The sequence below is a fragment of the Chelonoidis abingdonii genome, chromosome 9, assembly GCF_003597395.2.
Source record: "Chelonoidis abingdonii isolate Lonesome George chromosome 9, CheloAbing_2.0, whole genome shotgun sequence".
Taxonomy (NCBI): Eukaryota; Metazoa; Chordata; order Testudines; family Testudinidae; genus Chelonoidis; species Chelonoidis abingdonii.
Window position 1 is genome coordinate 14936569 of NC_133777.1, and position 25903 is coordinate 14962471.

General features: G+C 39.0%; 1 protein-coding gene across 2 annotated transcripts in view; it reads right to left on the reverse strand.

Annotated features, from left to right (window-relative positions):
* Positions 1-25903, reverse strand: part of LMTK2 (lemur tyrosine kinase 2) — a 78913-nt gene that overhangs the window by 8810 nt on the left and 44200 nt on the right. Inside the window, exons 7-11 of one of the 2 annotated variants that reach the window (XM_032779260.2) lie at positions 22645-22778; positions 10270-10354; positions 5295-5416; positions 3454-3603; positions 94-3118 (exon numbers count right to left, since the gene is read on the reverse strand). In XM_032779260.2, coding sequence (XP_032635151.1) covers positions 94-3118; positions 3454-3603; positions 5295-5416; positions 10270-10354; positions 22645-22778 — 3516 coding nt within the window. The remainder of the gene's footprint in view (positions 1-93; positions 3119-3453; positions 3604-5294; positions 5417-10269; positions 10355-22644; positions 22779-25903) is intronic. The other variant, XM_032779261.2, reaches the window with a different exon arrangement.

A 25903-nucleotide genomic window follows, 5' to 3' on the forward strand; every position in this document is an offset into this window, starting at 1 on the left:
GAATCTGGGCTTTAAAATTTTGATCATGTCCTTTTTAAAAAACAAATATCTAAATTCTAAAATCAATGCTTAGTAATTAAGAGGTCAGCATACCTGATCAAACAGATAGACTGTGACATCATCAAAGAATGTTACTGCCTTTTTCTCACTTTTCCAATACTCAGAGGGCCTGTCATGTTTAAGAGACTTTGGAAGTTTCAGCAGGCTTCTCAGATGTTTTCCATCATCTTTATCATAAAGTATCACAGGCACTTGATGCACAGTTTCATCTTCACTGTCAGAGTTGAGACTACGCATATGGAAAGTTCTCATATCATCATCAGAATCATCACTGTTTTCATCTTCTTCATCTGCATCATCTGCATCCTCTGATGAATCAAGCATTCCAGAAACATCAAGTTTACCAAGGTATTTTCCTTCAATATCTGGCTCTTTCAGTTTAGGTCCTTCAATGTGGCACAAGGATTTTTCAGTACCAGTTGAACCTGAAGAACTGTGTATGTTATTAATAGACTTTAAGTCTCTGCATGGAAGAAATTCTGAAGTATTAGTGCCAACACAAGAGACATTTCTGTGAGATTCCTCATGTAGTTTAATTTTGCCCCTACAGTTTTGTTCAGAATTCACTGCAAATATCGGAGTTTCTTTACTCCATTTGTCAGGACACACCTGCATCATTACATCTGTCTTCGGTGTCCCCAACTTGTTATTTAATTCTAACCGTGTGTCTAAATTACTGGGGTCCTGGTAATTCTCTATTTGACTGTGCTTTGACTGTATATCTTCAAAACAATAATAATCTTCAGTTTTATTCTCTTCTATGCTGGAAGAGGTACTACAAGTATCTACTGTAAGTACTGTTGGTTCTGCTGATTTATTTACAATCTCTTCTGTTTTTTTGTCTGGCTCAGAATCATTATCAGAAAAATAGGCAGAGTCCCTGTAAGAGTTTCGATTTCCACTGGCAAAATTCTTTGTGGTTATTTCAAAGTTACTATTGCTATTTATTGAATCTGAGCAAGCTGTTTCTGCAGAAACAATGATTACTGCATTGGTTGGCAAATCACTAGCATGCCTATCACCAACAACACATAGTGCAATGTCTGTGTTAGACATATCATCAACAGTAAGATGTGAAGACCATTCTGGAGACTCCTGATTTTCAGTTTCATAGCCACTATCAGCAGGTTTATCAGGTGGCAAAAGTTTCTGGGGACTTTGGACCCCTAAAGACTCTAATACCTCATTCACAACTAATGAATCTATAGAGTCTGGTGTTTTTACGGACTGTTCTGTAGTCTGTGAGGGAGATGATGAGCTGTCTTTCAACAGATGATCTTGACTTGCACGGTCTGATGAAATGCCAGATATTAAAGTCACTTCTTTAGGAGCATCTCTATATTTTTGAAGATGATTTGAAATTTCATTGTTGTTCTCCAGGAAACCCCCATCATCCTGTTCTAATGCAGAAAAAGTCTTCTGTAAATCATAGTTCATAGATTCCTTATTAATATTTCCTTTCTCTACACCAAGGTTTCTCCCAGAAGTAATTTCATCATAATTAACAAGTGTTTCATTTTTTATTTGTCCCTCAGACTCTTCAATTTCAAGTGTGACACCATACCATGAATCGTTTCCAAAACTTTGATTTTTGGCATTACTGGATAGTATTTCAATGGGGGCACCTTCAATGCCTTTTTCCTTTCCTTGACAGAGACTATCATTAATACTGTGGGATGAGTTTTTATCCACTTCTACATATGAAAATGTATCACCGCCTTTCAGTACGGGGAGGTTCTGATATTTATCTTGTGACTTCTCATCTGTTACAAGTGAAGCAGAAGGAACCTGTGTTTCTGCAAGAGACTGAAGCAGAACATTCACATCTTCATCTACAGGCACATGGACATGATCTTCTCTGTTCTCAGCTTTTAAATCATCATGCAATAAAGAAAAGTCTGGTGTATTTTTAGCCAGTTTTAGCTCGATGTCCAGAGAATTCCTATTTGATGTTTCTGATATACTTTTAAAATCTGCTTTTTCTGATTTTGGCCTGATATCATTACTGCTATCTTTGTTAGTCAATATCCTCTTTAATAAATTCTTCTCTTGAAGAAACAGGAAGTTATCAGAGAGTTCTTCTACAGAAAGCACACTAAAATCAGACTCTCTCCTATTTTCATATAAGGAAACAGCCTCATTTTCAGAAACATGACTAGAACTCTCCTTATCAAGATAACTGACTGCTTTTGATACCTCTAGACTTGAACTTAAAACTTTTGGCTTAAATTCTATATGAACATCATTTAGTTCAGTTAAGTCAAATATATTTCTGTTATTTGTCAATTCCTCTGCTCTGTCAATATCACTAAATATATTCTGGAAAGGGCTTTCAGGACCATTAGTAACATGCAAAGCCTCATCTTTAGGATCTCTGTTATAGTGGAAAAACTCCCCATCTGTGCTGGATTCTTCAGCATCAAAATCCCTGGGAACCATGAAAAGAGAATTTTTGTCCTGTACAATTTCTTGATGATCAACTTCGGTTGTTAGTACAGCTGACTGATTATCTAAATTCATGCTACTGCCCCTATCTTTTTCTTCTAACTGGATATAGTAATCACTTCCAAGAGAATGTTTGTGAGCATCAAAAACAGGAAGCACCCCAGGTACATTAAGTGATGCTTCCTGACCACTTTCATCCTGTGCTCCAGACAGTTGCTCTGAAAGTGACCTTTCAAAAACCTCAACTGGAAAGAAAATGTTTGTATATGTCATTGCTTCATCAGGATTCACCTGCCCACATTCATCAAAATGATCATGTTTAGCTGACTCCCAGATATATTCAAAGCTGAGTCCCTGACTTGTTTCAGTTACAGTGAGGACTTCTTCCATTTCCTGGCCAAGTCGATCTCCTGTGAAATGATCTAGGATTGGAAATGCAGAGTTATTTGATTCTCTATTGGAAGTGTTTGGCTTAAGAGCGTTCCACTGCTGTTCAAAATCTATCTCAGAGTCCCTTTGGCTTTGCATGCGGAGATATGTTAAAAGTCTGTGTACTTCCTCTGCTGTTGGTCTCTTATCTGGAGGTAGCCAGCAGAACTGTAGAACTTCATACCTGTGAAGAAGAAAAGGATATTTTCAACAGTTACAATATACAAAAATAACTGCATTCCCCTTCCATTCACTGCATGGACAGGCTACACTTTTCAGTTCATTACTTTACATCAAGCAATATAACTCAAGATGTTTCCTTTTGTATTCGTGTATTTTGCAAAAATGCTTTCCTTATCTGTTGCAATTCCTTTTGCTTGTTAGCTAGAATCACTTTTCCCGAAATATATGAACATGCAGCTCTTCTGACTTATTTTTGACAGTATAAAAATTACATTTAAGAAACCTCAAACAGTTCAGGAGGTTTTTTTTATCTAGAAAGTTTAAAAAGAAAATTACCATCTATCAGAATATGGCTGTTCCAGACGTGGCTTAGAGAGTTTAACAAGTTTCTCTTTTATGACCTGGATTAGAACTTCTTTGTCAGAAATGTGTGAATAAGGCTGAGCAGCATTGTCAAAAAGCTCCCACAATGTTATACCCAGTGACCTGAAAAAGAGAAGTGACAGTTTTCTGTTAAACAATTTTTTATTATTTGTATTGACATACTATATAGTAGCCCGTCTCTTGTGCTAGATGTGAGACACACATGCCCATGAAAGATTAAAATCAAGACAGATTTTGTTTTGAATGATGCACATCAGAGCACCTAGACAACCCTACAGATGCCAGCTTTTAGCAAACCCTCCTCTACTCAAGCAGCATAGAACAGGTGTGTATATATGACAGCTCCAATTCAGCCTGTTAATGCAACAAAAATCAATATCCTTAGCCTATGAAACATAAGAACCTTAAGGGAGTTCTACTATAAGAATTATTTTTTATTTAATTTCTGTCCTGGTAAGGGTCAGCCTATCCCCCTGCATTGCACTGGACAAATTTGTTTTAAGTGCAAAGTGCAGCATTTCTTGCTCAGCTGTGTAAAATAAATGTTATAAACAAAGTCACAGTGAGTTATGGCAGAAACATATACAGCGACACCTTAACCCTCATCCTATCTAAAATCTCTATTCAGAACAATTTATCCCTTAAAATATGAGGAACTACCATCCTGGCCAACTTGCCCTCTTATCCCTATCTCTGGGGAAAAAAAAAAAAAAAAAAAAAACAAAAAGTTAAATACCAGTAATAATATTAAGATCCGATGCTTACCTATAAAAAACAACCACTACCACCCTGAAGTATCTAGCATGTATGATGCATAGAATAGCCACCAGAGTTTCACTTGTTAAACTTTAAGCATTCCTGCATGGGCTCATAATAGCACAATGTCTTATCTGAGGATCTGGCATGTAAGATGAACAGATATTACAAACTGAGGCTTGGAGCCATTACTGTCACAGGGCACCTGCTTTCTGACTAGTGCAATAAGCAGGAAATCATCTTATTCTACTATTCAATGCCTTTTATTCTACTGTCTAGGTAGAACAGGAAAATAAGATTTTGGGTAAAATCTTGAAGAGCACTTAAGTGACTCAGGAGCCAATGTCCCTTTTTCAAAGTAATTTAGAAGCCTAAAATATCACTGAAAGAAATGAGACTTTGAAGATAGAACTTAGGCGATTTTGAAAATTTTACCCATAGCCTAGATTCTTTGCAGACCATGCTTATTAACCCATGGCAACAACCAATGCAAATGGGAGCAAGTGAATGTATTTAACTTCACTTCTCTGAGATGAATGGTATATCGTGGAACACAAATGTTAAAGCTCTACTGTAGTATATTGTGCCAAGGCCACACGTGACACATGGATAATATTTTGGCCACCACTATCAAAACTTTCTAATTATCAATGGCAGTTACCTTAATGGCTGAATAATTTGCTGTTTCAGTTCTTAGTAACTGCTGGCAAATGTTTGCCTTATATACAGCAAGTATTTCTTTTACAACTGAAACGTAAAAACCTGTTCTGCTAAATATAGTTCCATAATTTTATTTTGATGTTATAACCACTTAAGAGCAAATTTAGAGTGTTAAGTACAATTTCAAGCCAATGAAGATTAATCTGAAAAATTCCTAGAAAATGAATGATAGCAGAATATTAAATCCAGCAAATCAAACTGTCAGTCCATTCAGTGCATTCTTTACAATGAAAATACACTGATTAATAATTGTGTATTTTATACTGAAAAGTGTGTGAACTCCAATTCTTTCAAATATTTAAAAGTCTACTACATACCATATGTTACTATACTTGGTTTGCTCTGCTGCTAACAGTCTGTCTTGAAAGCTTGTTACTAGCTCAGGTGCAATCCATCGAAGAGGAACAAACTTCTTCTCATCTGTCTCAACATAATCCTCCTAGTGATGACAAAAAGAAAACCAAAATAAAAGCTAATCCAAGGTTTACACTTTCTAGGGGCTTCAAGGTTTGTTTTTTAATTTGTCTGTATCCCTGATTTCTCTCATTAAGAGATGTTTGTAGCCTCTTCCTTTCTTCTCAATATTTTCTTTCAGCAGAAGGGCAAGTAAATATTCTCTGAAGGTCGTTAAATCTTTCTATAAAATGATTACACAGAGAATAAGTGATCTCAGCATCCGTCTCACCATAAAAAATTAAGGTAATTTTCTATGCAGCATAGAGGTCCCTATTGAACAAGAATATCTTCCACAAGTGTATTTCAAAGTTCAATCAATTTGTATTGAGAGAACAATTCTCAACATAGTAAAAAACATTTAGAAATAGTTTGGCAGCTAAAATACTTAGAAAACTGATTAAGTAAGAAAATGGATTTCAATTGACATTCCCTTCTCCCTTCTCTACCCAATTTGTTGAGTACAATAGTTTGAATTAATATGAAATATTATGAACACTTAATTCACTTTATATTTTTAAAAATTGATTGTGTTTTACCTTGACTTTAATGCATATCTTGTTTAATAAAAGTTTAAATTCTACATCACCCCCTGCATTCTTTTATTTTAGGACTCTTGTAGAACGAGGCATGCAAGCCTAAATGGTAAGTTGAAGTTTAAGAACATAAGAATGGCCATGCTGGATCAGACATATGGTCCACCTAGCCCAGTATCGTCTTCCAAAAGTGGATGGTGCCAGATGCTTCAGGAGAAATGAACAGAACAGAGCAATTTAACCAATGATCCATCCCGTCGTTTAGTCCCAGCTTCTAGCAGTCAGAGGTTTAAAGACAGACACCAACAGCATGGGGTAGTATTCCTCACTATCTTGGCTAATAGCCCTGGATAGACCTATTCTCTATGAATTTATCTAAATGTTTTTAGAAACCAGTTATACTTTTGGCCTTCACAACATCCCTTGGCAAGGAGTTCCACAGGTTGACGGCATGTTGTGTGAAGAAATACTTCTTTATATGTGTTTTAAACCAGTTGCCTACTAATTTATTGGGTGACCCCTGGTTTGTGAGCTAGAAAGGTGGACAACACCTCCCCTGTTAACTTTCTGCACAGAACTCATGATTAAGGCTAAGATTTTGTCATGGATATTTTTAGTAAAAGTCAGGGACAGGTGACGAGCAAAAACAGAAAAATTCACGGAAGCCATGACCTGTCCCTGACTTTTACTAAAAATATCTGGGACAAAATGGGGATCTGCGGATTCCTCATACTACCTGAATCAGGGCAGCTGTGCAGGGCTAGAAGCTACCTGCACAGCAGCTGGAGGCTGTGGGGTACCCTTGCCACCTGCAGCTCCACGGATCCCCCCCTGCCCATTGGGGTAGGGAACTGTGGGGTGTCCCTGGCTTCCCACGTCAGCCAGGAGCTGTGGGGTACCCCAACCACTTTGAGCTTGGGGCCTCCCGACTGCCGGGAACTCAGGGGTTCCTCTGCTGCCCCCAGCTGCCAGGAACTCGGGGGTTCCCCTGCCACCCTGGGGTTCCCCACAACTCCCAGCCCCGGCAGGGGACCCTGCAGTTCCCCACCACTGAAATCACGGCATCACTGGAAGTGACAGATCCGGTGACCTCCATGACTAAACAGTAGCCTTACCCCCTCAGTCAGCTCTTTTCCATGCTGAACAGTCCCAGTTTTTTAATCTCTCCTCATATGGAACCTATTCTATACACCTAAACATTGTTGTTGCTCATCTCTGCATCTTTTCTAATTTTAGTAAGTCTTTTTTGAGATGAGGTGATCAGAACTACATGTAGTATTCAAAGTGTGGGTGTACCACAGTTTTATATAGTGGTGTTATAACGTTTTCTGTCTTATTATCAATTCCTTTTCTAACGGTTCCTAACATTGTTTATTTTACAGCTTATTTGACTACCACTTCACATTAAGCAGATGTTTTCAGAGAACTATCAATGACTCCACGCTCTCTTTCTTGAATGGTGACAGTCAAGTTATAAAATGGTGTGTTCTGTGTATCACTGGGATTTTTTTTTCCCCAATGTGCATTACTTTCCACTTATCAACACTGAATTTCATCTGCCATTTTGTTGCTGAGTCAGTCAATTTTGTGAGATCCCTTTGTAACTCTTTGCAGTCAGGCAGGCAGATAGGACTTAACTACTTTGAGTAATTTAGTATGACCTGCAAACTTTGCCACCTCACTGTTTACCCCTTTGTCTGGATCATTTGAATATGTTGAACAGCTATGGATCTGTACAGGGACCACGCTATTTACCACTTTCCAGTGTGACACCTGAGCATTTATTCCTACTCTTTGTTTCCTATCATTTAACCAGTTACTGATCCACAAGAGGACCTTTCCTCTTATCCCATGACTGATTACTCTGCTTAAGAGCCTTTGGTGTTGGACCTACTCAAAAGCTTTCTGAAAGTCCAAGTAAACTATATCCACTGGATCACCCTTGACCCACCCAAAGAATTCTAATGGATTGGTGAGGCATGATTTCCCAATGCACAAAAGCCATGCTGACTCTTCCCCAACATACCATGTTCATCTGTGTGTCTGATAATTCTGTTCTTTACTATAATTTCAAACAATTTGCCTGGTACTGAAATCAGGCCTTTAATTGCAAAGATCACCTCAGGAGCTTTTTTAAAAATTAGTGCTTCATTAGCTTTTGTGACAGGATCGGGCCAGATGGCTACAGGAGAGTGATAGAAGGCAGGTATATTAGCTCCAGATAAAGCAGGTCCCTTTTCCCTGGGTAAGGTAACAAGGGCAGTTCCAGAACAATCAGGAACTTGCTGGAAGCAATTAAGGCAGGCAGGCTAATTAGGACACCTGGAGCCAATTAAGAAGCTACAGAATCAATTAAGGCAGGCTAATCAGGGCATGTGGTTTAAAAAGGACCTCACTTCAGTCAGTGAGGCATGCCTAAGGAGTGGGAAGTGAGAGGGTGTGCTACTGGAGGACTGAGGAGTACAAACACTATCTGGCATCAGAAGGAAGGTCCTGTGGTAAGGATAAAGAAGGGGGAGGAGGCCATGGGGAAGTAGCCCAGGGAGTTGTAGCTGTCACACAGCTGTTACAAGAAACACTGTAGATAGCTGTCATCCACAGGGCTCTGGGCTAGAACCCGGAGTAGAGGGTGGGCCCGGGTTCCCCCCATCCCACTCCCCTATATTGGATATAGAGGAGTTGACCTGGACTGTGGGTCCCACCAGAGAGGAAGGTCCCTGGTCTGTCCGCTGACCCACTAGGTGGCTCAGCAGAGACTGTGGGAATTGTTCTCCTTTCTTTTCCCCATGCTGGCCAGTGATGAGGTTAGCTGAGTGAACAGCAGGTTTGAGCCATTAGCAAAAGTGGCCAAACTGAGGGCTGCCATGAATCTCTGAGGCAAGCAAATCTGCCAATAAGCGCAGGACCCGCAAAGGCAGAGGAGGAACTTTATCACACTGTTCCTCCAGTCATCTGGTACAGAGGCTGATTTTAGCATTAGGTTACATACCACAGTTAGTTCTGCAATTTCATATCTGAGTTCCTTCAGAACTCTTGGATGAATACCATTTGGTCCTGGTGACTTATTACTGTTTAATTTATCAATTTGTTCCAAAGCCTCCTCTACTGACACCTCAATCTGGGACAGTTCCTTAGATTTCTCACCGAAAAAGAATGGCTTAGGCATAGGAATCTTCCTTACATCCTCTGCAGTGAAGACAAATGCAAAGAACTCATTTAGCTTCTCTGCAATGGCCATGTCTTTCTTGAGTGCTCGTTAGTACCTAAGTCAGCCAGCAACCCCCACTGATTGTATGGCAGTCTTCCTCCTTCTTATGCACTTAATTTTTTTTGCTGTTAGTTCATGTGTCTTTTACTGGTTGCTTTTCACATTCTTTTTTGGCCTGCCTATCTATACATTTATACTTGACTTGCCAGAGTTTATGCTCCTTTCCATTTTCTTCAGTAGGATTTGACTTCCAGTTTTTAAAGGATGCATTTTTGGCTCTAACCACCTCTTTTATTCTGCTTTTTAGCCATGGTGGCATTTTTCTGGTCTTCTGTTTTGGTTTTTTTTCATTGTAATTGGGGTATACATTTAGTCTGACCCTCTATTATGGTGTTTTAAATAAACAGTTTTCATGCAGTTTGCCTGCATTTCACTTATGACTGCTCACTCCTTTTAGTTGCATTTAACTAGCGCTCTCATTTTTGTGTAGTTCCCCTTGAAGTTAAATGTTTGTTTGGTCTTCACGGATGTTACATTTGATTACATTGTGGTCATTATTACCAAATGGTTCAGCTACATTTACCTCTGGACCAGATTCTGTGCTCCACTTAAGACTTGCCTCTCCCCTTGTGGGTTCCAAAACTAACTGCTTTAAGAAGCAGTCATTAACACTGTCTAGAAATTTTATCTGCATCTTGTCCTGAGGTGACACGTACCCAGGTAATATGCGGTTAGCTGAAATCCCCCATTATTACTGGGTTATTTGGTTTTGTAGCCTCATCTCCCTGTGCATTTCACAATCACAGTTTAGTCATGTTAAGAACTCTTTATCCATTCATCAGTTCTCTAATAAGCGATGTTATTGTGTTAACATTCAGTTAAGTTTTACACATCCTGTACTTATATGAAAACCAACTATCTAATTTGTAAAGCAACTGATCAAAATCATAACCCCATAAAAGCAGTCATCCCATAAAATACTGGTTTGTAACCTTAATGTGTTTAGTCCAAATACATTTGATATATTTAAATTTAAAGCTGCTCTGAATCTCTTTAAAATTGATTTAGAGAAAGAAAACAGATACATTGACTTACCTTGTATCTACTGAATCCTATTCCATAATCTCCTACTTTTACATTTAAATCAGATGTAAGAAAGCAATTCCTTAAGGCTAAATCACTGGAAAACAAAGAGTACAGTAATGAGAACAAAAACAAGACAAAAGGATATTCAATACAAGTTTAAGAGAAAAATCAATAACTTGGCTAAGGTAACGAAATTAAATTTAGCAGACTATACCAGAGCTTAAAGACCAATTATGATGTTAAATGCACAAAAATCTACAGAAAATGCAATCACAAAATAAGTATATTTACATGCCCTTTTTCAGTACTATTCTTGTTTACATTTTCAATGCATTTCAGAAGCCACACAAGCCAACAAAAGATCACATTATGTTGCACTGCAACAGTAGAGATCATTTATGCTTCTGTCAATCATTCTTCTAGAGGTGTAAATTTAACAGCTGATGTACTAAGAAGCTATCCATCTCTCTTTATAAAGAGTAGGTATTAACAGGCTTATTGGACCAGATATACTTTTGTGGTACATGGAGCTACAAATGACTCCTCCTTATGCCAGCCCACCTCACTATACCTCCCAGAGCATTCACCAAAGGAAAGGCAGATGGTGATATCCCCCAGTGAAAGCAATGCTAGTGCTGTCATAGCTTCCTACTCAGATTTGAACCTTAGCGTTCATAAACTGAGAAGCTAGCATGAACCCTCTAAGCTTAATTACCAGCTTAGATCTGATATCGCTGCCAGCAGCCAAAAATTCGTGTTTTGGCTCACTCTGGTCTGCCCCAAAACCTTCCTGGGGACCCCAAGACTAGAGCCCTGCAGTCTTCACCACAAGGAAACCACCTCCTCCCCTTGTCTCCTCTTTATCTCATCCCCAGCTCCCCCTCCCTGGGTTATCCTGGGCAATACTGTACTTAAACTCTTTGAATGCAAAACAGAGAGGGCAATTTACCTTCCCCCCTCCTTCTTCCCCTGAGGCTGCACAGATTCACCCTCCGTAAATCTAACACAAAGAGAATTTCCCTTCCCTTCGTTCCTTAGCCTACCCAGAGAAAAGGCAAACAGGTCTTAAAAAGAAAGAAAAACACAAACATGATCTCTGCATCAAGGTGACAATACACAGGGCTATTGCTTATAAGAAAATATATGAATAAAACACCCTTATTCAAAAAGAAATACAATTTAACATTCCAGCAAACTACACACATGTAAATACAAAAACAGAACAATAAAAGCCTATTGTTTTTCTACATTTGTACTTACAACTTGGAAACTGAAGATTAGAAGCTTGAAGATAGAAAGATCCCTCTCATAGCTGAGAGACAGACAAAAGAGACAGACCCAAACATTCCCTCCCTGAGCTTTTAAAAAATCCAGTTTCCTGATTGGTCCTCTGGTCAGGTGTTTGGTTCCCTTTGTTAACCCTTTACAGGTGAAAGAAGCATTAACCCTTAGCTATCTGTTTATGACAAGTGCCTGCTAAGGACTCCTCCCAATGGAGGAGGCTGCAGAGGGGATACTCTCAATCAGAGCATTCTATAATCTGTCACTGACCAGGCACTAGCCCACTATGTACCTTATACACAGGGGAGGTTGTGGTTGAATTGTGCTGTCACAACCTGAATTTGTCATCATGCCCTGTGCGTGAAGTTAAGGTACTAGAAGTCTGAGCAATCCTGAGATGAATTTATTTTCTTGTTTCTGTAATTCCAAAAGATGAATATTTTGCCATCAATGTTTTTTCCCTCCAAGAAATTTTAAAGCCATTCTACCAAAAAAAAAATTAAAATTACCAACCACATGGCTACTTTGAAGGTTCCCACAGCTACTGGTTGGGGGGGAAAAAAAATCTATTCAATCACAGATTTGAGTCATGTTGATTAGCATACAACGACAGTCATTTCAAAGCATGCTCTTAAGTGATAGCCCTTCACAACGTATTTTAGGTATCAGAAGTATCTGAACACATTTGAATATGACAAATCTAGAGACAAAACACGTCATTCAAATCTCAGAATATTAGAAAGTGACAACACACTGTGCCAAACGAAAAATAAATGCCAGGATTTCCAATAATGAATAATCAGTGTGATTAAGTCTATCATCATCTAATAGTATGATAAACTTTCTAACATGCGTTGCTGAAAATGAACGCACCGCTCCTTTAAGCGGGGAGGCAGGGAATTTGGCTGGCAGAATGAAAGGAACAGTGCTTTAAGGCTTGGGTGCGGGACAAGAGGTCAAACTGCTGCAAAAGGAGACAAGAGAAAACACTGATTCATCCCCTGGAATCCGGATGGGTGGAAGAGTTTAAAAGGGGCAGCCCATGCAGTGAAGCCCCCTTTTACACAGAGCAGGCTGAGGCAGCACCCATGCTCTTTCCCCTTGAGGTGCTGAAATACCAGGTTTGGTCTAGGCCTGCTGTGGGCACTGCAGTAGCAGCCCCTTTTTAGAGAGGCTGGGAAGGAATTTTTCCCTTACCACTAGATTGGCCTAGGTAGATATGGGGGGTTTTCACCATCCCCACAGTGAGTTTGGGAAGGGCTTTGTTGACATGTGGCATGAAGGGAATTAGGCAATATGTCACAACTCATTATGTAAGTGAGATGGATGTTCAGTGCAGGTACTCTATGAGGAAGGTATACAGTGACTGGAGAAATGGCTTGATAAAAGGACTTAAAAAGGAGGTGTTGATTAAAGGAATGGAACCGAGGGGAAAGGGCAGTTGGGGCTCCTATGATTGGCACAGCAGGGAGCCAACTCCCCTTTCTTATCACCCATCTTAACCCTCCTATGAGGGGGGTGTATGGTAAGGTCCCAGCACTGGATTGGCTGGGGCACCTGGATGGAAAAAGGGGTGGGGTGAGGGGCGCCTGGCAGAACCCTCCCCCGCAGGGAAGTTATTGAATGAACATGGTGTTACTACGCTGCACACTTATCTGCCAGATAGTCCCAGACATCTAATAATAAAGTTGTGGCCTGATTAAAAAAACCATATCAAACGTCTCCTGTCTTTCTTTCAGTATAGCCGGACAATAAAAAGTAATGCTCACTTTGTTGAGCATTATAAACAAAGTTCAAAATGCAGCAGTTACTACCCCCTTGTGGTCACCTGTAATTATGCATGCTCTTAAAAAAATGCTCACCCTCCACAAAGCTGTTTGTAAAAATGTATGTTCAATCATTTTATGCCACTGACAGCAAGTTGTGCATCACATGAGTTCTCAGTTCTTCTACTCTATCTAAAAGAACCCTCTTACTTGATACACCTAACATTTCATTTCTGCCATGGTAAACAGTTCCTGTCAAAACTGAAGATACAAATTTAGGTTTTAGATACTAGATTTAAACATCTGAAATGGTTTTCAATAGAAGCACAAATTTGTTATACAATAAGAACTAATCAATGTTCTGCATAATGATTAAGTTGCACTTAAATTCCTGTTAATATTAATATACTATAAATTGAATTTAATTATCCATAAAAAGGCAATTTACCAAAGCTAAAGAAAAAAGTAGAGGTACATAGAAGTTGTCTCACAAGAAACAAACCCAAAAGCTTAGAGAAACACCAAAGCTACTCATATCCAGTTTCCATTATAAATTCATCACAGGTACACATGATCAGTAAGGTAGCTATAGCTGCTCCAGCTAATGGTAGTAAGTCAGTAGCAGTTGAAGGAAAAGATTCCACATAAAAATATTAGCACTTCATTCTTCACCTTTAAGCTGGAGGAACTTGTTCCCTTTGACAATATCTTTAGCAAATGTAATCACCTGACAGACAACTTATAAATGCTTAAAATGCATTGACATTTACACACACAAAACAAATTCCCCATCTTAATTTCAGGCAACTACAGCTGGAAAAGAACCCTGGAAGAAAATATTAATAGAATACAATTCTAGCTGCTTGAATTTACCACTAACAACAAAATCACTGATGCTGGAGCTTTACCACATACTCTGACAGCATCAGGATAGTGTTGCCAGAAATAAACATTTGTAATGACAGTCTTGCAGGTCCACGGGCAGTTATCTACTAAACTTAGCTACATTTTGCAAAAAAATATTGTTCATTTAATAATTGCAAAACCGTTGTTTCTTGTGTTACAGTACCATTGCTCATATTGGCAGTTAAGACTGGTGGTACTATTATAAGTCATTATTCAAAACTGTTAAATACAGATTAAAATAAAAGCTTTCTACTTGTCAGGTAATCTTAGAGGACGTAAGAGACATCTATTCATCCTCCGTTGAGGACTCTAGGTTTTATATTCCAGCCCCTGATCTAAAACAAAACCCTTCTTATCCACTACTTTCCTTGGCTGAGGGAAGGGATGCTTTTTTGGAGCTCATCAATACTATTCCTACCCTGCTGGAGGAATTGTAGCAGTGACATAGAAACCATAGAATATCAGGGTTGGAAGGAACCTCAGGAGGTCATCTAGTCCAACCCCCTGCTCAAAGCAGGACCAATCCCCAGACAGACTTTTGCCCCAGATCCCTAAATGGCCCCCTCAGGGATTGAACTCACAAGGCTGGGTTTAGCAGGCTAATGCTCTATGATACTCCCAGTTCCAAGGACAGAAATATTGAGCCCAGAAGTCAAATGTAATTCTCCTGCAACTTCATACAGTGGGTCAAGTCAGTTGCCCCCATTGCTGGAGTATCTCAGACACATCACCATCAAATTGGGATGAGATGCATGCCTTTGCTTCAATCTTCATTAAAAAAGTTAATTCTGAATAGATACTCAACTCACTATTAACAACAAGGAGGAAGGAACACAAGCTGGAACTGGGAAAGAACAAGTTAAGAATAGATAAGATATGTATTAAAGTCAGCAGGGCATGATGAAAGTCATCCTAGGATACTGAATGCAGTAACAGAAGCAATCTCAGCACTGTTAGCAATTATCTTCAAGAACTCATGGAGGATAGGTGAAAGTCCCAGCATACTGGAGAAAGGCAAACATAGTACCTATCTTTAAAAAGGGGAACAAAGAGGACCAAGGGAATTACAGACTAATCAGCTTAACCTTGATACCTGGAAAGATACTGGAACATAACATTAAACAATCAATTTGTATGCGCCTAGGGTATAATAGGGTTATAAGGAATAAAGAGCATGGATTTGTCAAGAGCAAATCATGCCAAACCAACCTATTTCCTTCTTTGACAGGGTTATGGGCTTAACAGAGGGTGGAAGCTGTGAGGTGATATATCTTGGTTTTAGTAAGGCTTCTGTCAGTCCTGCATGAAATTCACATAAGCAAACTAGTGAAATATGGTCTAGATGAAATTACAAGGTGGGTGCACCAGTGGTTGAAAGGCCACACTGAACAGTTATCAACAGTTCACTGTCAAACTGGGAAGACATTTCTAGTGGGGTCTCGCAGGAGTCTGTCCTGGGTCTGGTATTATTCAATATTTTCATTAATGGCTTGGATAATGGATAACATTTGTGGATGACACCAAGCTCGGAACAGTCACAAGCTCTTTGGAGGGCAGGATTAGAATTCAAAACACCTTGACAAATTGGAAAATTAGTCTGAAATCAATAAGATGAACTTAAATAAAGACAAGTGTGAAGTACTACACTTAGGAAGGCAAAGATTAAATGCATAAAATACAAAATGGGGAATAACTAAGTAGGCAGTAGCACTGCTGAAAAGAATCTGGGGGTCATAGTGGATCACAAATTGAATATGAGCTAAAAAATGCAGTTGTGAAAAAAGCTAATATTCTGGGGTGTTTTAACCAGAGTGTCATATGTAAGACATAGGACATAATTATTCCCTTTACTCAGTTAGAGTAGTGTGTCCAGTTCTGGGCATCACATTTCAGGAAAGGTATGCACAAATTAGAGGGTGCAGAGGAGAGCAACAAAAATGATACAAGGTTTAGAAAACCGACCTATGCAGAAAAGGGAAACATGGCATGTTTAGTCTTGAGGAAAGAAGACTATGGGGGGGTCTGACAAAAGAGTTCAAATATGTTAAGGATTGTTATAGAGAGAACAGTGACAATTATTTTCCCATATCCACTGAAGGTAGGACAAGAAATGATTTGCTCAAACTGCAGAAAGGGAGATTTAAGTTTGCCTATAATTAGAAAGTTTTTCCTAGTATCTTAGTTAAATACTGCAATAGGTGGCCAAGGGAGATTTTGGAATCCCTGCCCATGGACGTTTTTAAGAACAGGTTATCCACAGTGCAGGGCGGATGGGATAGATGAGCTCTTGAGGTTCCTTCCAGCCCTACATTTCTACGTTTTTATAATGTAATGCATCATATTATCTGTCTCAAGCTAACTAGTTGCATTTTTGCAGTATAAGGATTGTGGGATTGGGAAATATCCCTGTACAGTTTTCTCTGACAGTAGTAACCCAAAATTCAAATTCTCTATTTTCTTTGCCTATGAAGGCACTTGCCAACATAATTCTACTCTTGTATCTTCTCCTTTTTCTGTGTTTTGCACTATCTGGGAAAGAGTACACCCCTTTACAACTGGTGCATGGTGGGAAACAGTTAATAGAACTGTTACCAGAGGACTCTCAGGCTACCTTTAAACTTGCTAGCTTTCATCCAGCTAACTCAAGTTTAAATAATAGCATAGCCCCAGTAGCACAGGAAGTGGCAGCAGAAGTCTGGCTAGGTTATGCCAAGTACATACCTACCCCTTTCAAATAGGTTTGTGTGTGTCATGATTCAGCTGTGACTCAGCTGCCACCACCTATGCTATTTATCCTTGTGTTAGCTTGATGAGAGCTAGAGTGAGTATGTGAAAACAAGCTGGGGAAATAACACTTCTAGCTCATAGTACAGACACAGCCTCAGTCTGACCGAAGCTGCGACAGAGGAAGTATTTAGAAGTGAAGGAACCTAGCTGAAAGAACCAAACTCTTAAATACGATCTGATTAGCTTCGGACAGTCTCCTCTCATTGTGTTTTATAGTGTTTGCTTTATTATAAAATGGGTTTGAGTATTTTGCAAGCATCTTGAGTCCATGCATCATATATTAAGAGCTCCAGAATCCCAATGAGCATATTTCATCTCCCACACAGCAGTGCAGCCACTACAGCTCCAATGGCTAAAGGTAACCTTGAAAAAATTAGTCCTATCAGCATTGCTACTGATCATTATAGAAAAATCTTCAACAGCTAGTCCTTTATCCAGAGCTAGTAGGAAGTCTTGGAGTGGCAACAGAGTACTTTATTGAATAAATAATTTGGAATGCCACCATTTTGTTCCTGGCCCTACTTCAGACATTATACCTTTGAAATGGTCATCAAAAATCTTTCTAGTGGGAAAAGTTGTTAAGAAAACAAGGAAAGTTGGACTATGGGTCTTTCTTTTGCACTGAGACATGCAGTTACATTGCAAGAATACTTCATAACCAGGGCTACAATCTGAAAATGGAATCCCACTAATATTATGGATCTTTCTGGAAACCAACAGAATCAGTCCAGCTGGGAAAAGGAAAACTATCTCAGACTGAATACCTCACTAGATCAACTATTGTTAACATCAATGGCTTGCAGCAACTACTGCAAAAAACAAAACAAAACAAAACAAAACAAAAACAAAAAAAAACACCTCTGGACAATCTTGTACCCAGGTTAAGATGCAAATCTGTTAAAAGACCTACCAGCTAAATTATCATTCATCTAGGAGTACCATTTGTCTCAATCAACTGGCTGTCTTGTTGAGATTGTGCAAGGTGGACAGATTTGAATAGATAAGAGACGGTAGTGATGGCCAGCTTATCATTTAAATTCTTGATTTCTGTCCTTGCTTGTTCAGATAAGAATTCTAAGCACAATGCCCACCTGCCACTTAGTTTCTATATTAGTCCTACTAGGACAGGATGCTGTTTATTAAATACTGAGCAGGTGTTTGGCTTAACTTAAGTTACTAGGCCTTGACAGGATGCATCCTGACCTAAGCCTTGCACCACTTATGACTGGCAGTGCATTGTCACTGCCTCTGATCCTAGGTATCTTTTCCAATGTATTACTATCTCAGCTGGTTACTGAACTGGATCCAGAAGATGGTAAGAAATTAGGAGAGCACTAAAAATAGCGTTTTTCTTCATTTGATAGTTCTTATGACCTTGAAGCAACTGCAATAACCATGACCAGTTATCCAAACAAAAAATGCATGAGCATATGCATATTCTTCTCACAACTACCAGGACTACAGTGCAAACCCTGGGAACAAACATTAGAATAAATGGAAATTCCTATTAGAAGTATTCCAGTTTTGGAACAAACCAAGAAAATATGGTATTTTGCTGCATATACATATCTTCAAAATATTCTGGTGCAAAGTTATTTCCCCGCACCTTCTAAACAGAAGCAATCATGACCCTTTTTTTTTTTTTTTTTTTTTTTTAAGTTCTTGCAAGCAAAGAATACTGAGAGTCAGCTCAGGCTGAGGCTCAGTAATACCTCCCAGAAAGGTTCTGGGAACATTATACTTTTTGGATCTACCACTGGTACTACCAAACTAAAATAAAGTATTAACATGCAAATACTAAATAATTCATTGTGTGCTCTCCTACCATCCCAGTCATGAAAATCCACAGTGTAAGCACTACTTGGGATGCTGAAGAGACTGAACAAAAAGTTCTGTTAAAGTATCCAAATATACACATGCCTTTGGCACCTGACTACCTTATCTGAAAAATGGATGCCTTGTGTTCTATTTTTAACTCTTAGTAATCACAGTCTGTGGTTAGAGCTCAAGAACCATGCCACAGCTTTTTTGGGAAAGTGGAGCAAAGATTTTGCTTTGGTACATTTAGGTTCTTCTGCTCTCTCAAACAACTAGAAACATAACATGCTCATGTATGTGCAAAAGGCATCCTCAAGACTTATACCACTTCTGGAGAACAAGGCATAGTACTTTTAGGTCACAAACAAAAATAAATTTGGTCATTTCAGACCTGTCTTTAGTGAACATTTACACACACAGTCACCACATAATTTGGCACACTGGCAGTCTGATCAAAAAGGACACAGGACTGAAATAGCAAGGGGATTTCAGGTCAGGACAGAGATGTACTGGTAAAGTGTCGTAGGGAACTTACACAGCACATGCCTGAACTCTGTCCAAACTATTAGCCTATCCTAGGGGTCAGCAACCTCTAGCAAACAGCTCGACAGGGTAAGCACCTTGGCGGGCCATGACAGTTTGTTTACCGGCTGCATGGGCAGGTTTGGCCGATCGCAGCTGCCACTGGTCGTGGATCGCTGTCCCAGGCCAATGGGGGCAGCAGGAAGCCACGGCCAGCACACCCCGCTGCCCCCACTGGCCTGGGACAGGGAACCGTGGCCAGTGGGAGCCACGATTGGCCGAACCTGCCGACGCAGCAGGTAAACCAACTGGCCCGCGCCGCCAGGGTGCTTAGCCTGGCAAGCCACGTGCCAGAGGTTGCCGACCCCTGGCCTATCTTCAGGAGCACCAACTCAAGTGTTACATTACTCTACCTAAATCAAACCTCTTGCCATAATCTTGTCCACAGATCTATTACTATTAATAAAGAGGTTCTCTACAAATGTTAACAAAAATGAATTAGATGTATTTTTATATGCTCAAAATCCCAATTAATAAAAGGAGGATACACTGAGCACAAATTAAACCACACCACCTTTCATATTTACTACTCCCTTCATTCATCTCCCTCCTAAAGTCACTCCAGTTGGCCCTCAGTGGTTCCTGTTCAACCAATTTAATAGTTTCCTCATATCCAAAAATGTCAACTGCAAGGTAATTCCCATTCCAATATCTCCATATGAAAGCAATAGTTAACACAGGGCTGCTTTTCAGACAACCAGCTTGTTTACAGTTTTCTTTCCATTGGAAAAAGATTAAGCCATAGTTAACACTTTTAAGTAGATTTGGTATCTAGTGCTCTGTTCTGAAGCCAAGAGATGTTAGATATACAGATAGCTGGGAAAAAGAAAGTCTGTTCATAAACTGATATTTCTGCCTGGGCGATAAGAGAAACATTCTATATTGGTAAAACTAATGAACATGTGTGCACAAAGCAGTTTAAATAAAGATAATCAGTATGGGCCTGTACATTAAATACAAAGTTGAAATTATTTTAAAAATTGTCATCTATTATTTACTGTAAGTATTTCATTATTCTTTACAGGAGCACTCACAATGTGTTTAACACTTTAAGTAAAAAAAGATGATCCCAGACCTGAGGAGATCAAAGAGCAATAAAAACAAAAAGGGTCAAAATGAAAAGAAATCCCATTATTTCAAATGTTTCATTAGACAATGTATTTCAATGTAAGCAAAAACACAGACACATAAGCCAGGTACAATGTATAATTTAAAACAGACTTCCTGTAGGTCATAAGATAGGAATGGGAAAGTACTTAAGACAAACCTGACATTTTACAAACTGTGTACTTCCATAAATCAAGTCAGCAGCTCGCATGCAACTATGTAATATCATTGGTAGTATGAATGAACTTACAAATTATCTATGCTTCACTAATTCTGAGGCACAGGTACAGACAAGGTTAAAAAATCAAGTATCAAATGACCCCTAACTTTAAAATGCATATTCATCTTATTCCTGTAACAGTTGTGACACCCATCCATTTATTTGAGTTGTGTAATTCAATAACCCCTACTTTTCTCAGCATGTAGAAAAGATCAGATAAGCAGAGGAACAGATTTACATTCACAGCCATCTTTCCATTTAGGCTTACTTTACTCACTGAGAGAAAGTGGTTTCTATTTTCTAGGTTTGTCTTTATTTTAAGATGCATGTTTGAGCTATGTATGCTGTTTATAACACTGCCAATACACCAATGGAAGCAACTCAAATTCAGGGTTGAATTGGTCCAGCAGCATTTAAGCAACATATTGCATGGGAAATCTTGAATCTAAGGAACAGAAAGTCCCAGGCTTCTAGCCAATGAAGGCTGGGAATGGTGTGTTATGTTAGAACTACAGCTACAGAATCATAGACAGGACTTGAACACTGTCAGATTTGCTATTTCAGAATGTACGACTAATAAACACAGGACCAAGTCTCTCCTCAATTAATCTTGTTCTTTATGATGTTCCCTTGTATTTAGTTTCATCATACATGCATGAAGGTTTTTTCACTTGACATCTCCACTGTTCCACTTTCAAATACTATTCCCTGCACTAGATGCAGTTAAGCCAGCAAGGAAAGGAAAAATTCCATATTACTTTTTCCAAGATTTAAAAAAAAATCAGAATAGATCACTTATACTTCATATAATCTTTTAAAACTCTAGCTATTCAACTGAGTAAAAATGTAATTTGAAGAAAATGTTATAAAAGTCTGTTGTAAATTAAGTGGAATTGCACTGCTTAAACTGAAGCTGAATTTGGCTCAAGGACCAATTAACCTCATCTCCTTACCCTACAAACAAAAAAATGGCAAAAAGAATTGGATCTAATGCAAACCTTTCACCTTGTAATGCAATCTTAACCAGTTTACTCCATTTTAGTAATGAAACTGATTAATGGCTGCATTCAAGTTAAAGCTCTACTTTTAAGAGCTTTCATAATAAAGTATACAGCTCTATAGCTAAGTCTTACACTTAAACTGGTGATTTTTAAAAAGTGACAGCAATTTTGAAATGACATGAAAGCAATTACCTTGTAGTTACTTCCAGTTATTTTCTAGCTGGGCCATGCTGTTTTGGGACATATATATTTTCTATTGCCCTATAAACTGGCATTTTCAGAGTTAAAGATTTGAGGTATGTAGTAAGATTTGACAGTATGCAGTGTCTGGAATCATGAGATTTAATAAGCTTCACTGACAATACTATTTACATAGATGCTAAGTCTTGGGGAAATTCATTAAGACAAAATGATTCTGAAATTCTTGCTCAGTCAGTCAACTTAAGCAATTGTTGACCCTTTAAGCGGATACAGAGATCATCTGCAGAACACAACCATTATGCTCATACTTCCTTTATACATCACAGCAATGCACCGGAGCTCAACCAGATGAAGGAGGAATGTCCAAAGACCATTTCAAACTCAATTTTTTTTTTGCAAGTTGTTTGCACAACTAGTTCTTCCACATGGTAGCAGAGACATCTACTTCACCACTTGGGAGTCTAGTTCTGCAGCATTTCATCAGTTATGAGTTATAGGCTTTAAATACTACAATTTAGTTTCCAACTCAATGAATACAAATCAACCCTTCTTAATGAAGAAAAATATCGTCTAACTGATTCAGAATCATACCTTATAAAATATCTTTTTACTTTGATACATATTGCTTTTATTTCAATCACGACACTTAAAGAAAAGTCTGCATGAGTTTTGGAGTGCAGCATAACAAACATTCTTACTTATTTGGAAAGCATACCTATGCACAAAATTATGTTTATGCATTACGGCAAGTCCAGCAGCGATCTCACACGCCATTCTCTGTAGCAGCATTATTTGTGAATCTCCATTAATATGCTCCTGCTCATTGAAGAGATAGGTTTTTAGGTCACCCTGTAAAACAAGATGGAAATTCTTATCAACCGTCTCTTACACTGGTTGCACCCAGATATTTAATGAAGAAGCAACAAAACATTAGTTTTCATTAGTCAACAAGGTTATTATTAGTATTTAAAAAAACAAGTGCTTAATAAAGAGTCTCCTCATCAAGTTTCAAGAGTCTACTGGTATTCTTACAGAAGGCATCTAAGGCACATGATACTTTTCTTTTAAGGATATTTCATTTCAAGTCATTCAGCAGTTAACACTCTAGATCACTTTTTCATATGTATATAATGTACAGCAATAACACTTAAAATGAAAAATATGGCTTGATGGACTTGCGCTACCACAAAGAGACTGGTGTGAAGCCATCTAAAAAGACAACATTCTGTAAACCAGCAGAGCTGACCTTGGAAGTGGGGAAACACAAGAGATCCCCAATTGGCCAGGTCTTTCAATGTCAATTGCATGCCTTATTCGCCACCTTCCTAGTCTGAGAATTCAGGTACCACAGGAGGGCAGCATGTGGATGGAACCTAGGTGATACTGTGAATAAATGGTACACAGGTGAATGAGTCCATAGGAGGGCTCCATCTGGTTTGGTTTATGAGTTTGGACCAGATGTAACAAAGGAAATCATATAAAAATGGTAAGTCCTTGCCATAAACTCTGCTAGAAACATTTTGTGACTGAGAAGACAGTTTACAATAATGTTCTTAAACATTCAGACAAAAAAGTGTCCAAAAGCAAGAATACATTAATTGTATCCAGTAATAAAGGTGGAAGTCTAAATCTCTCCAAAATGACACTATAGCTCCTATGTTTGGATTTAGAGAGTTACCAGCACTAGATTTCACAGTGCTATAGTGTCTTTGGTAGATCACAATAAGATTCAATTCAACAAACAGGCAAAAAGCACAGAGAGTAATTCATTTCAGGTGGGGCTGGCAGCACCACCTACTAAGCCTGCCCAATTCTTCCCATTACAAGATCCTATTGCAGTTATTTATAACTTTGTCAAACCAACCACTTGGGCTGAAATTTTAGATGCCCAGGTGTCTGACTCAGGCTGAAGTTTTTCAAATAATTTCAGCCAAAATGGTTCACTTGTTTCCAAGAAGGAAGCTCAGGTAAAAATATGTTTTCTCCATCTTAAATTCTGGGGACCATTTTTTTAAAACAGCTCTGTACCATACGCTTTGGATCAGTGACTTGAAATTTGGCAGGGTGTAGCTTGTATGTCAGGTATGTGACTTTGCCACCCATTGAAAATGTGCCTAAATTTGGCCAAGTTCCAAGCCTTTGAAAAACTGCAATTCATGTGATAAGTAGAGACTTCTTTGATTTTACCAGCTAAAATCTCCAAAGCACTTCAAAAAACCAAACTAACAAATTCCAAGGACTGGTAGGTAGGGTTCCATGGGAACAAAATCAAAGGGGTTCAGGAGAGCCTGCAGATTCTCAAAGTGACAATATATAAGGCACAACAGCAAACTATCGCAATGTGAAGCAAAAATACGAAGAACAGTAAGAGGCTTACATGGCTGCATCAGGAGCTCTAATGACCTGAAAATAAAAAAAGAATCCTACAAAAAGTGGGAACATGGAGAAATTACTAAAGACAGGTACAAAAGAATTGCACGAGCATGTAGGGACAAAAATCAGAAAGGCTACAGCATGAAATGAATTACAACTGGCAAGGGACGTAAAAGGCAATAGGTTCTAGAAATACAATAGGAGCAAGAAAGATGAAATAAAAGTGTAGGAATGAGGAGAGCAACAAAAATGATTAAAGGTACAGAAAACATGATCTATGAAGAAAGGTTAAAAAAACTGAATAAGTTTTATCTTGGAAAAAAGAAGACTGCAGGGAGAACCTGATAACAGTCTCCAAATGTGTTAAGGACTGTGATCCATTGTTTTCTATGTTCAGTAAAGGTAGGACAAGAAGTAATTGGCTTAAATTGCAGCAAGAGAGATTTAGGGAAGAGATTAGGAAAAAAGTATTAGTTAAGTATTGTAATAGGTTTCCAAGAATTTAAAAAAAAAAGAGTTTAGACAAACTCCTGCCATGAATGGTCTACGTATACTCTGTCCTGCCTTAACGTGGAAGTGTGTGCACTAGATGACCTCTCAAGGTCCCTTCCAGCCCTACACTTCTATAAGATTCCATTTGCGCTGAGCATATTTGAGCCTCTCTCAGCTTCTAGCATTGACCAGACTGCACATTCACTATTACATAATGACTGAGCATGCTACAGAAGCAAAGTAGAGCTCTGTCGGAGACTAATTTTTAAGCCCAGCCCAGACCCAAGCCCATACAACTCAACTCTTCCCCATGAACCTAAGTCAGTGCCATTGTCACCTCCTCCCATGGGGCTGTCCCAGTGGTGACTGTGTGCCCTGTTCCTCCCATCCACCATACTCTGTTGCAGTGTGTGTACTGCAGAGGAGGGGAGAGAGAGAGGTGCTGAGACTCCTCGGCACACTCACTCTGCAGTGCACACAACATAGCAAGATAGCAGCAGCCAGCACAGCATGGAGCCACCATCGTACCAACCAGATGGGGTCTAGTTGTTTTCCCACCTGACCCAACACTTGAAACCTGATTTGAGTTGGGTTGCAGGACTCTGTAACCAAGCAGGAGTCTTTCCCTGTAATGGCCACTCTGGAATGAGCACTGCCTCTCCTTCACTCTCAGTGACTTTCTCCAGCTGGACCCCAGGCAGCATGGAGGACAAACCAGCCTGATTTCAATACAGAGGGAACAAAAAAATAGACCAGGGAGAGTTAATGGGCAAGGAGCCTGCTGAGCTGGGAAGGAGGAATGCAGATTAGATGAAGAGCTGGTGTAAAGAGGAAACTGTGTCCTTCATAGCAGTATATAATACTAACCCACCTACAGTTCTGTAATCCACTGAGCCAGTATTACCCACATTTTAAGGTGACCATTTGAAGTTTCATTTCTAGCACAAAAATACATTTGTCTTGTTTATAAAGATATGAAGTCACAACTTCAATACTAAGCTGCAATAAAACTGTTGTTAAATCCAAATATTTGTCTGGTATTTATCATTTTAGGACTAATCACAAACATCTCTTCCAAGAAAAAGAGATGGTAAACAAAACTAAGCCTT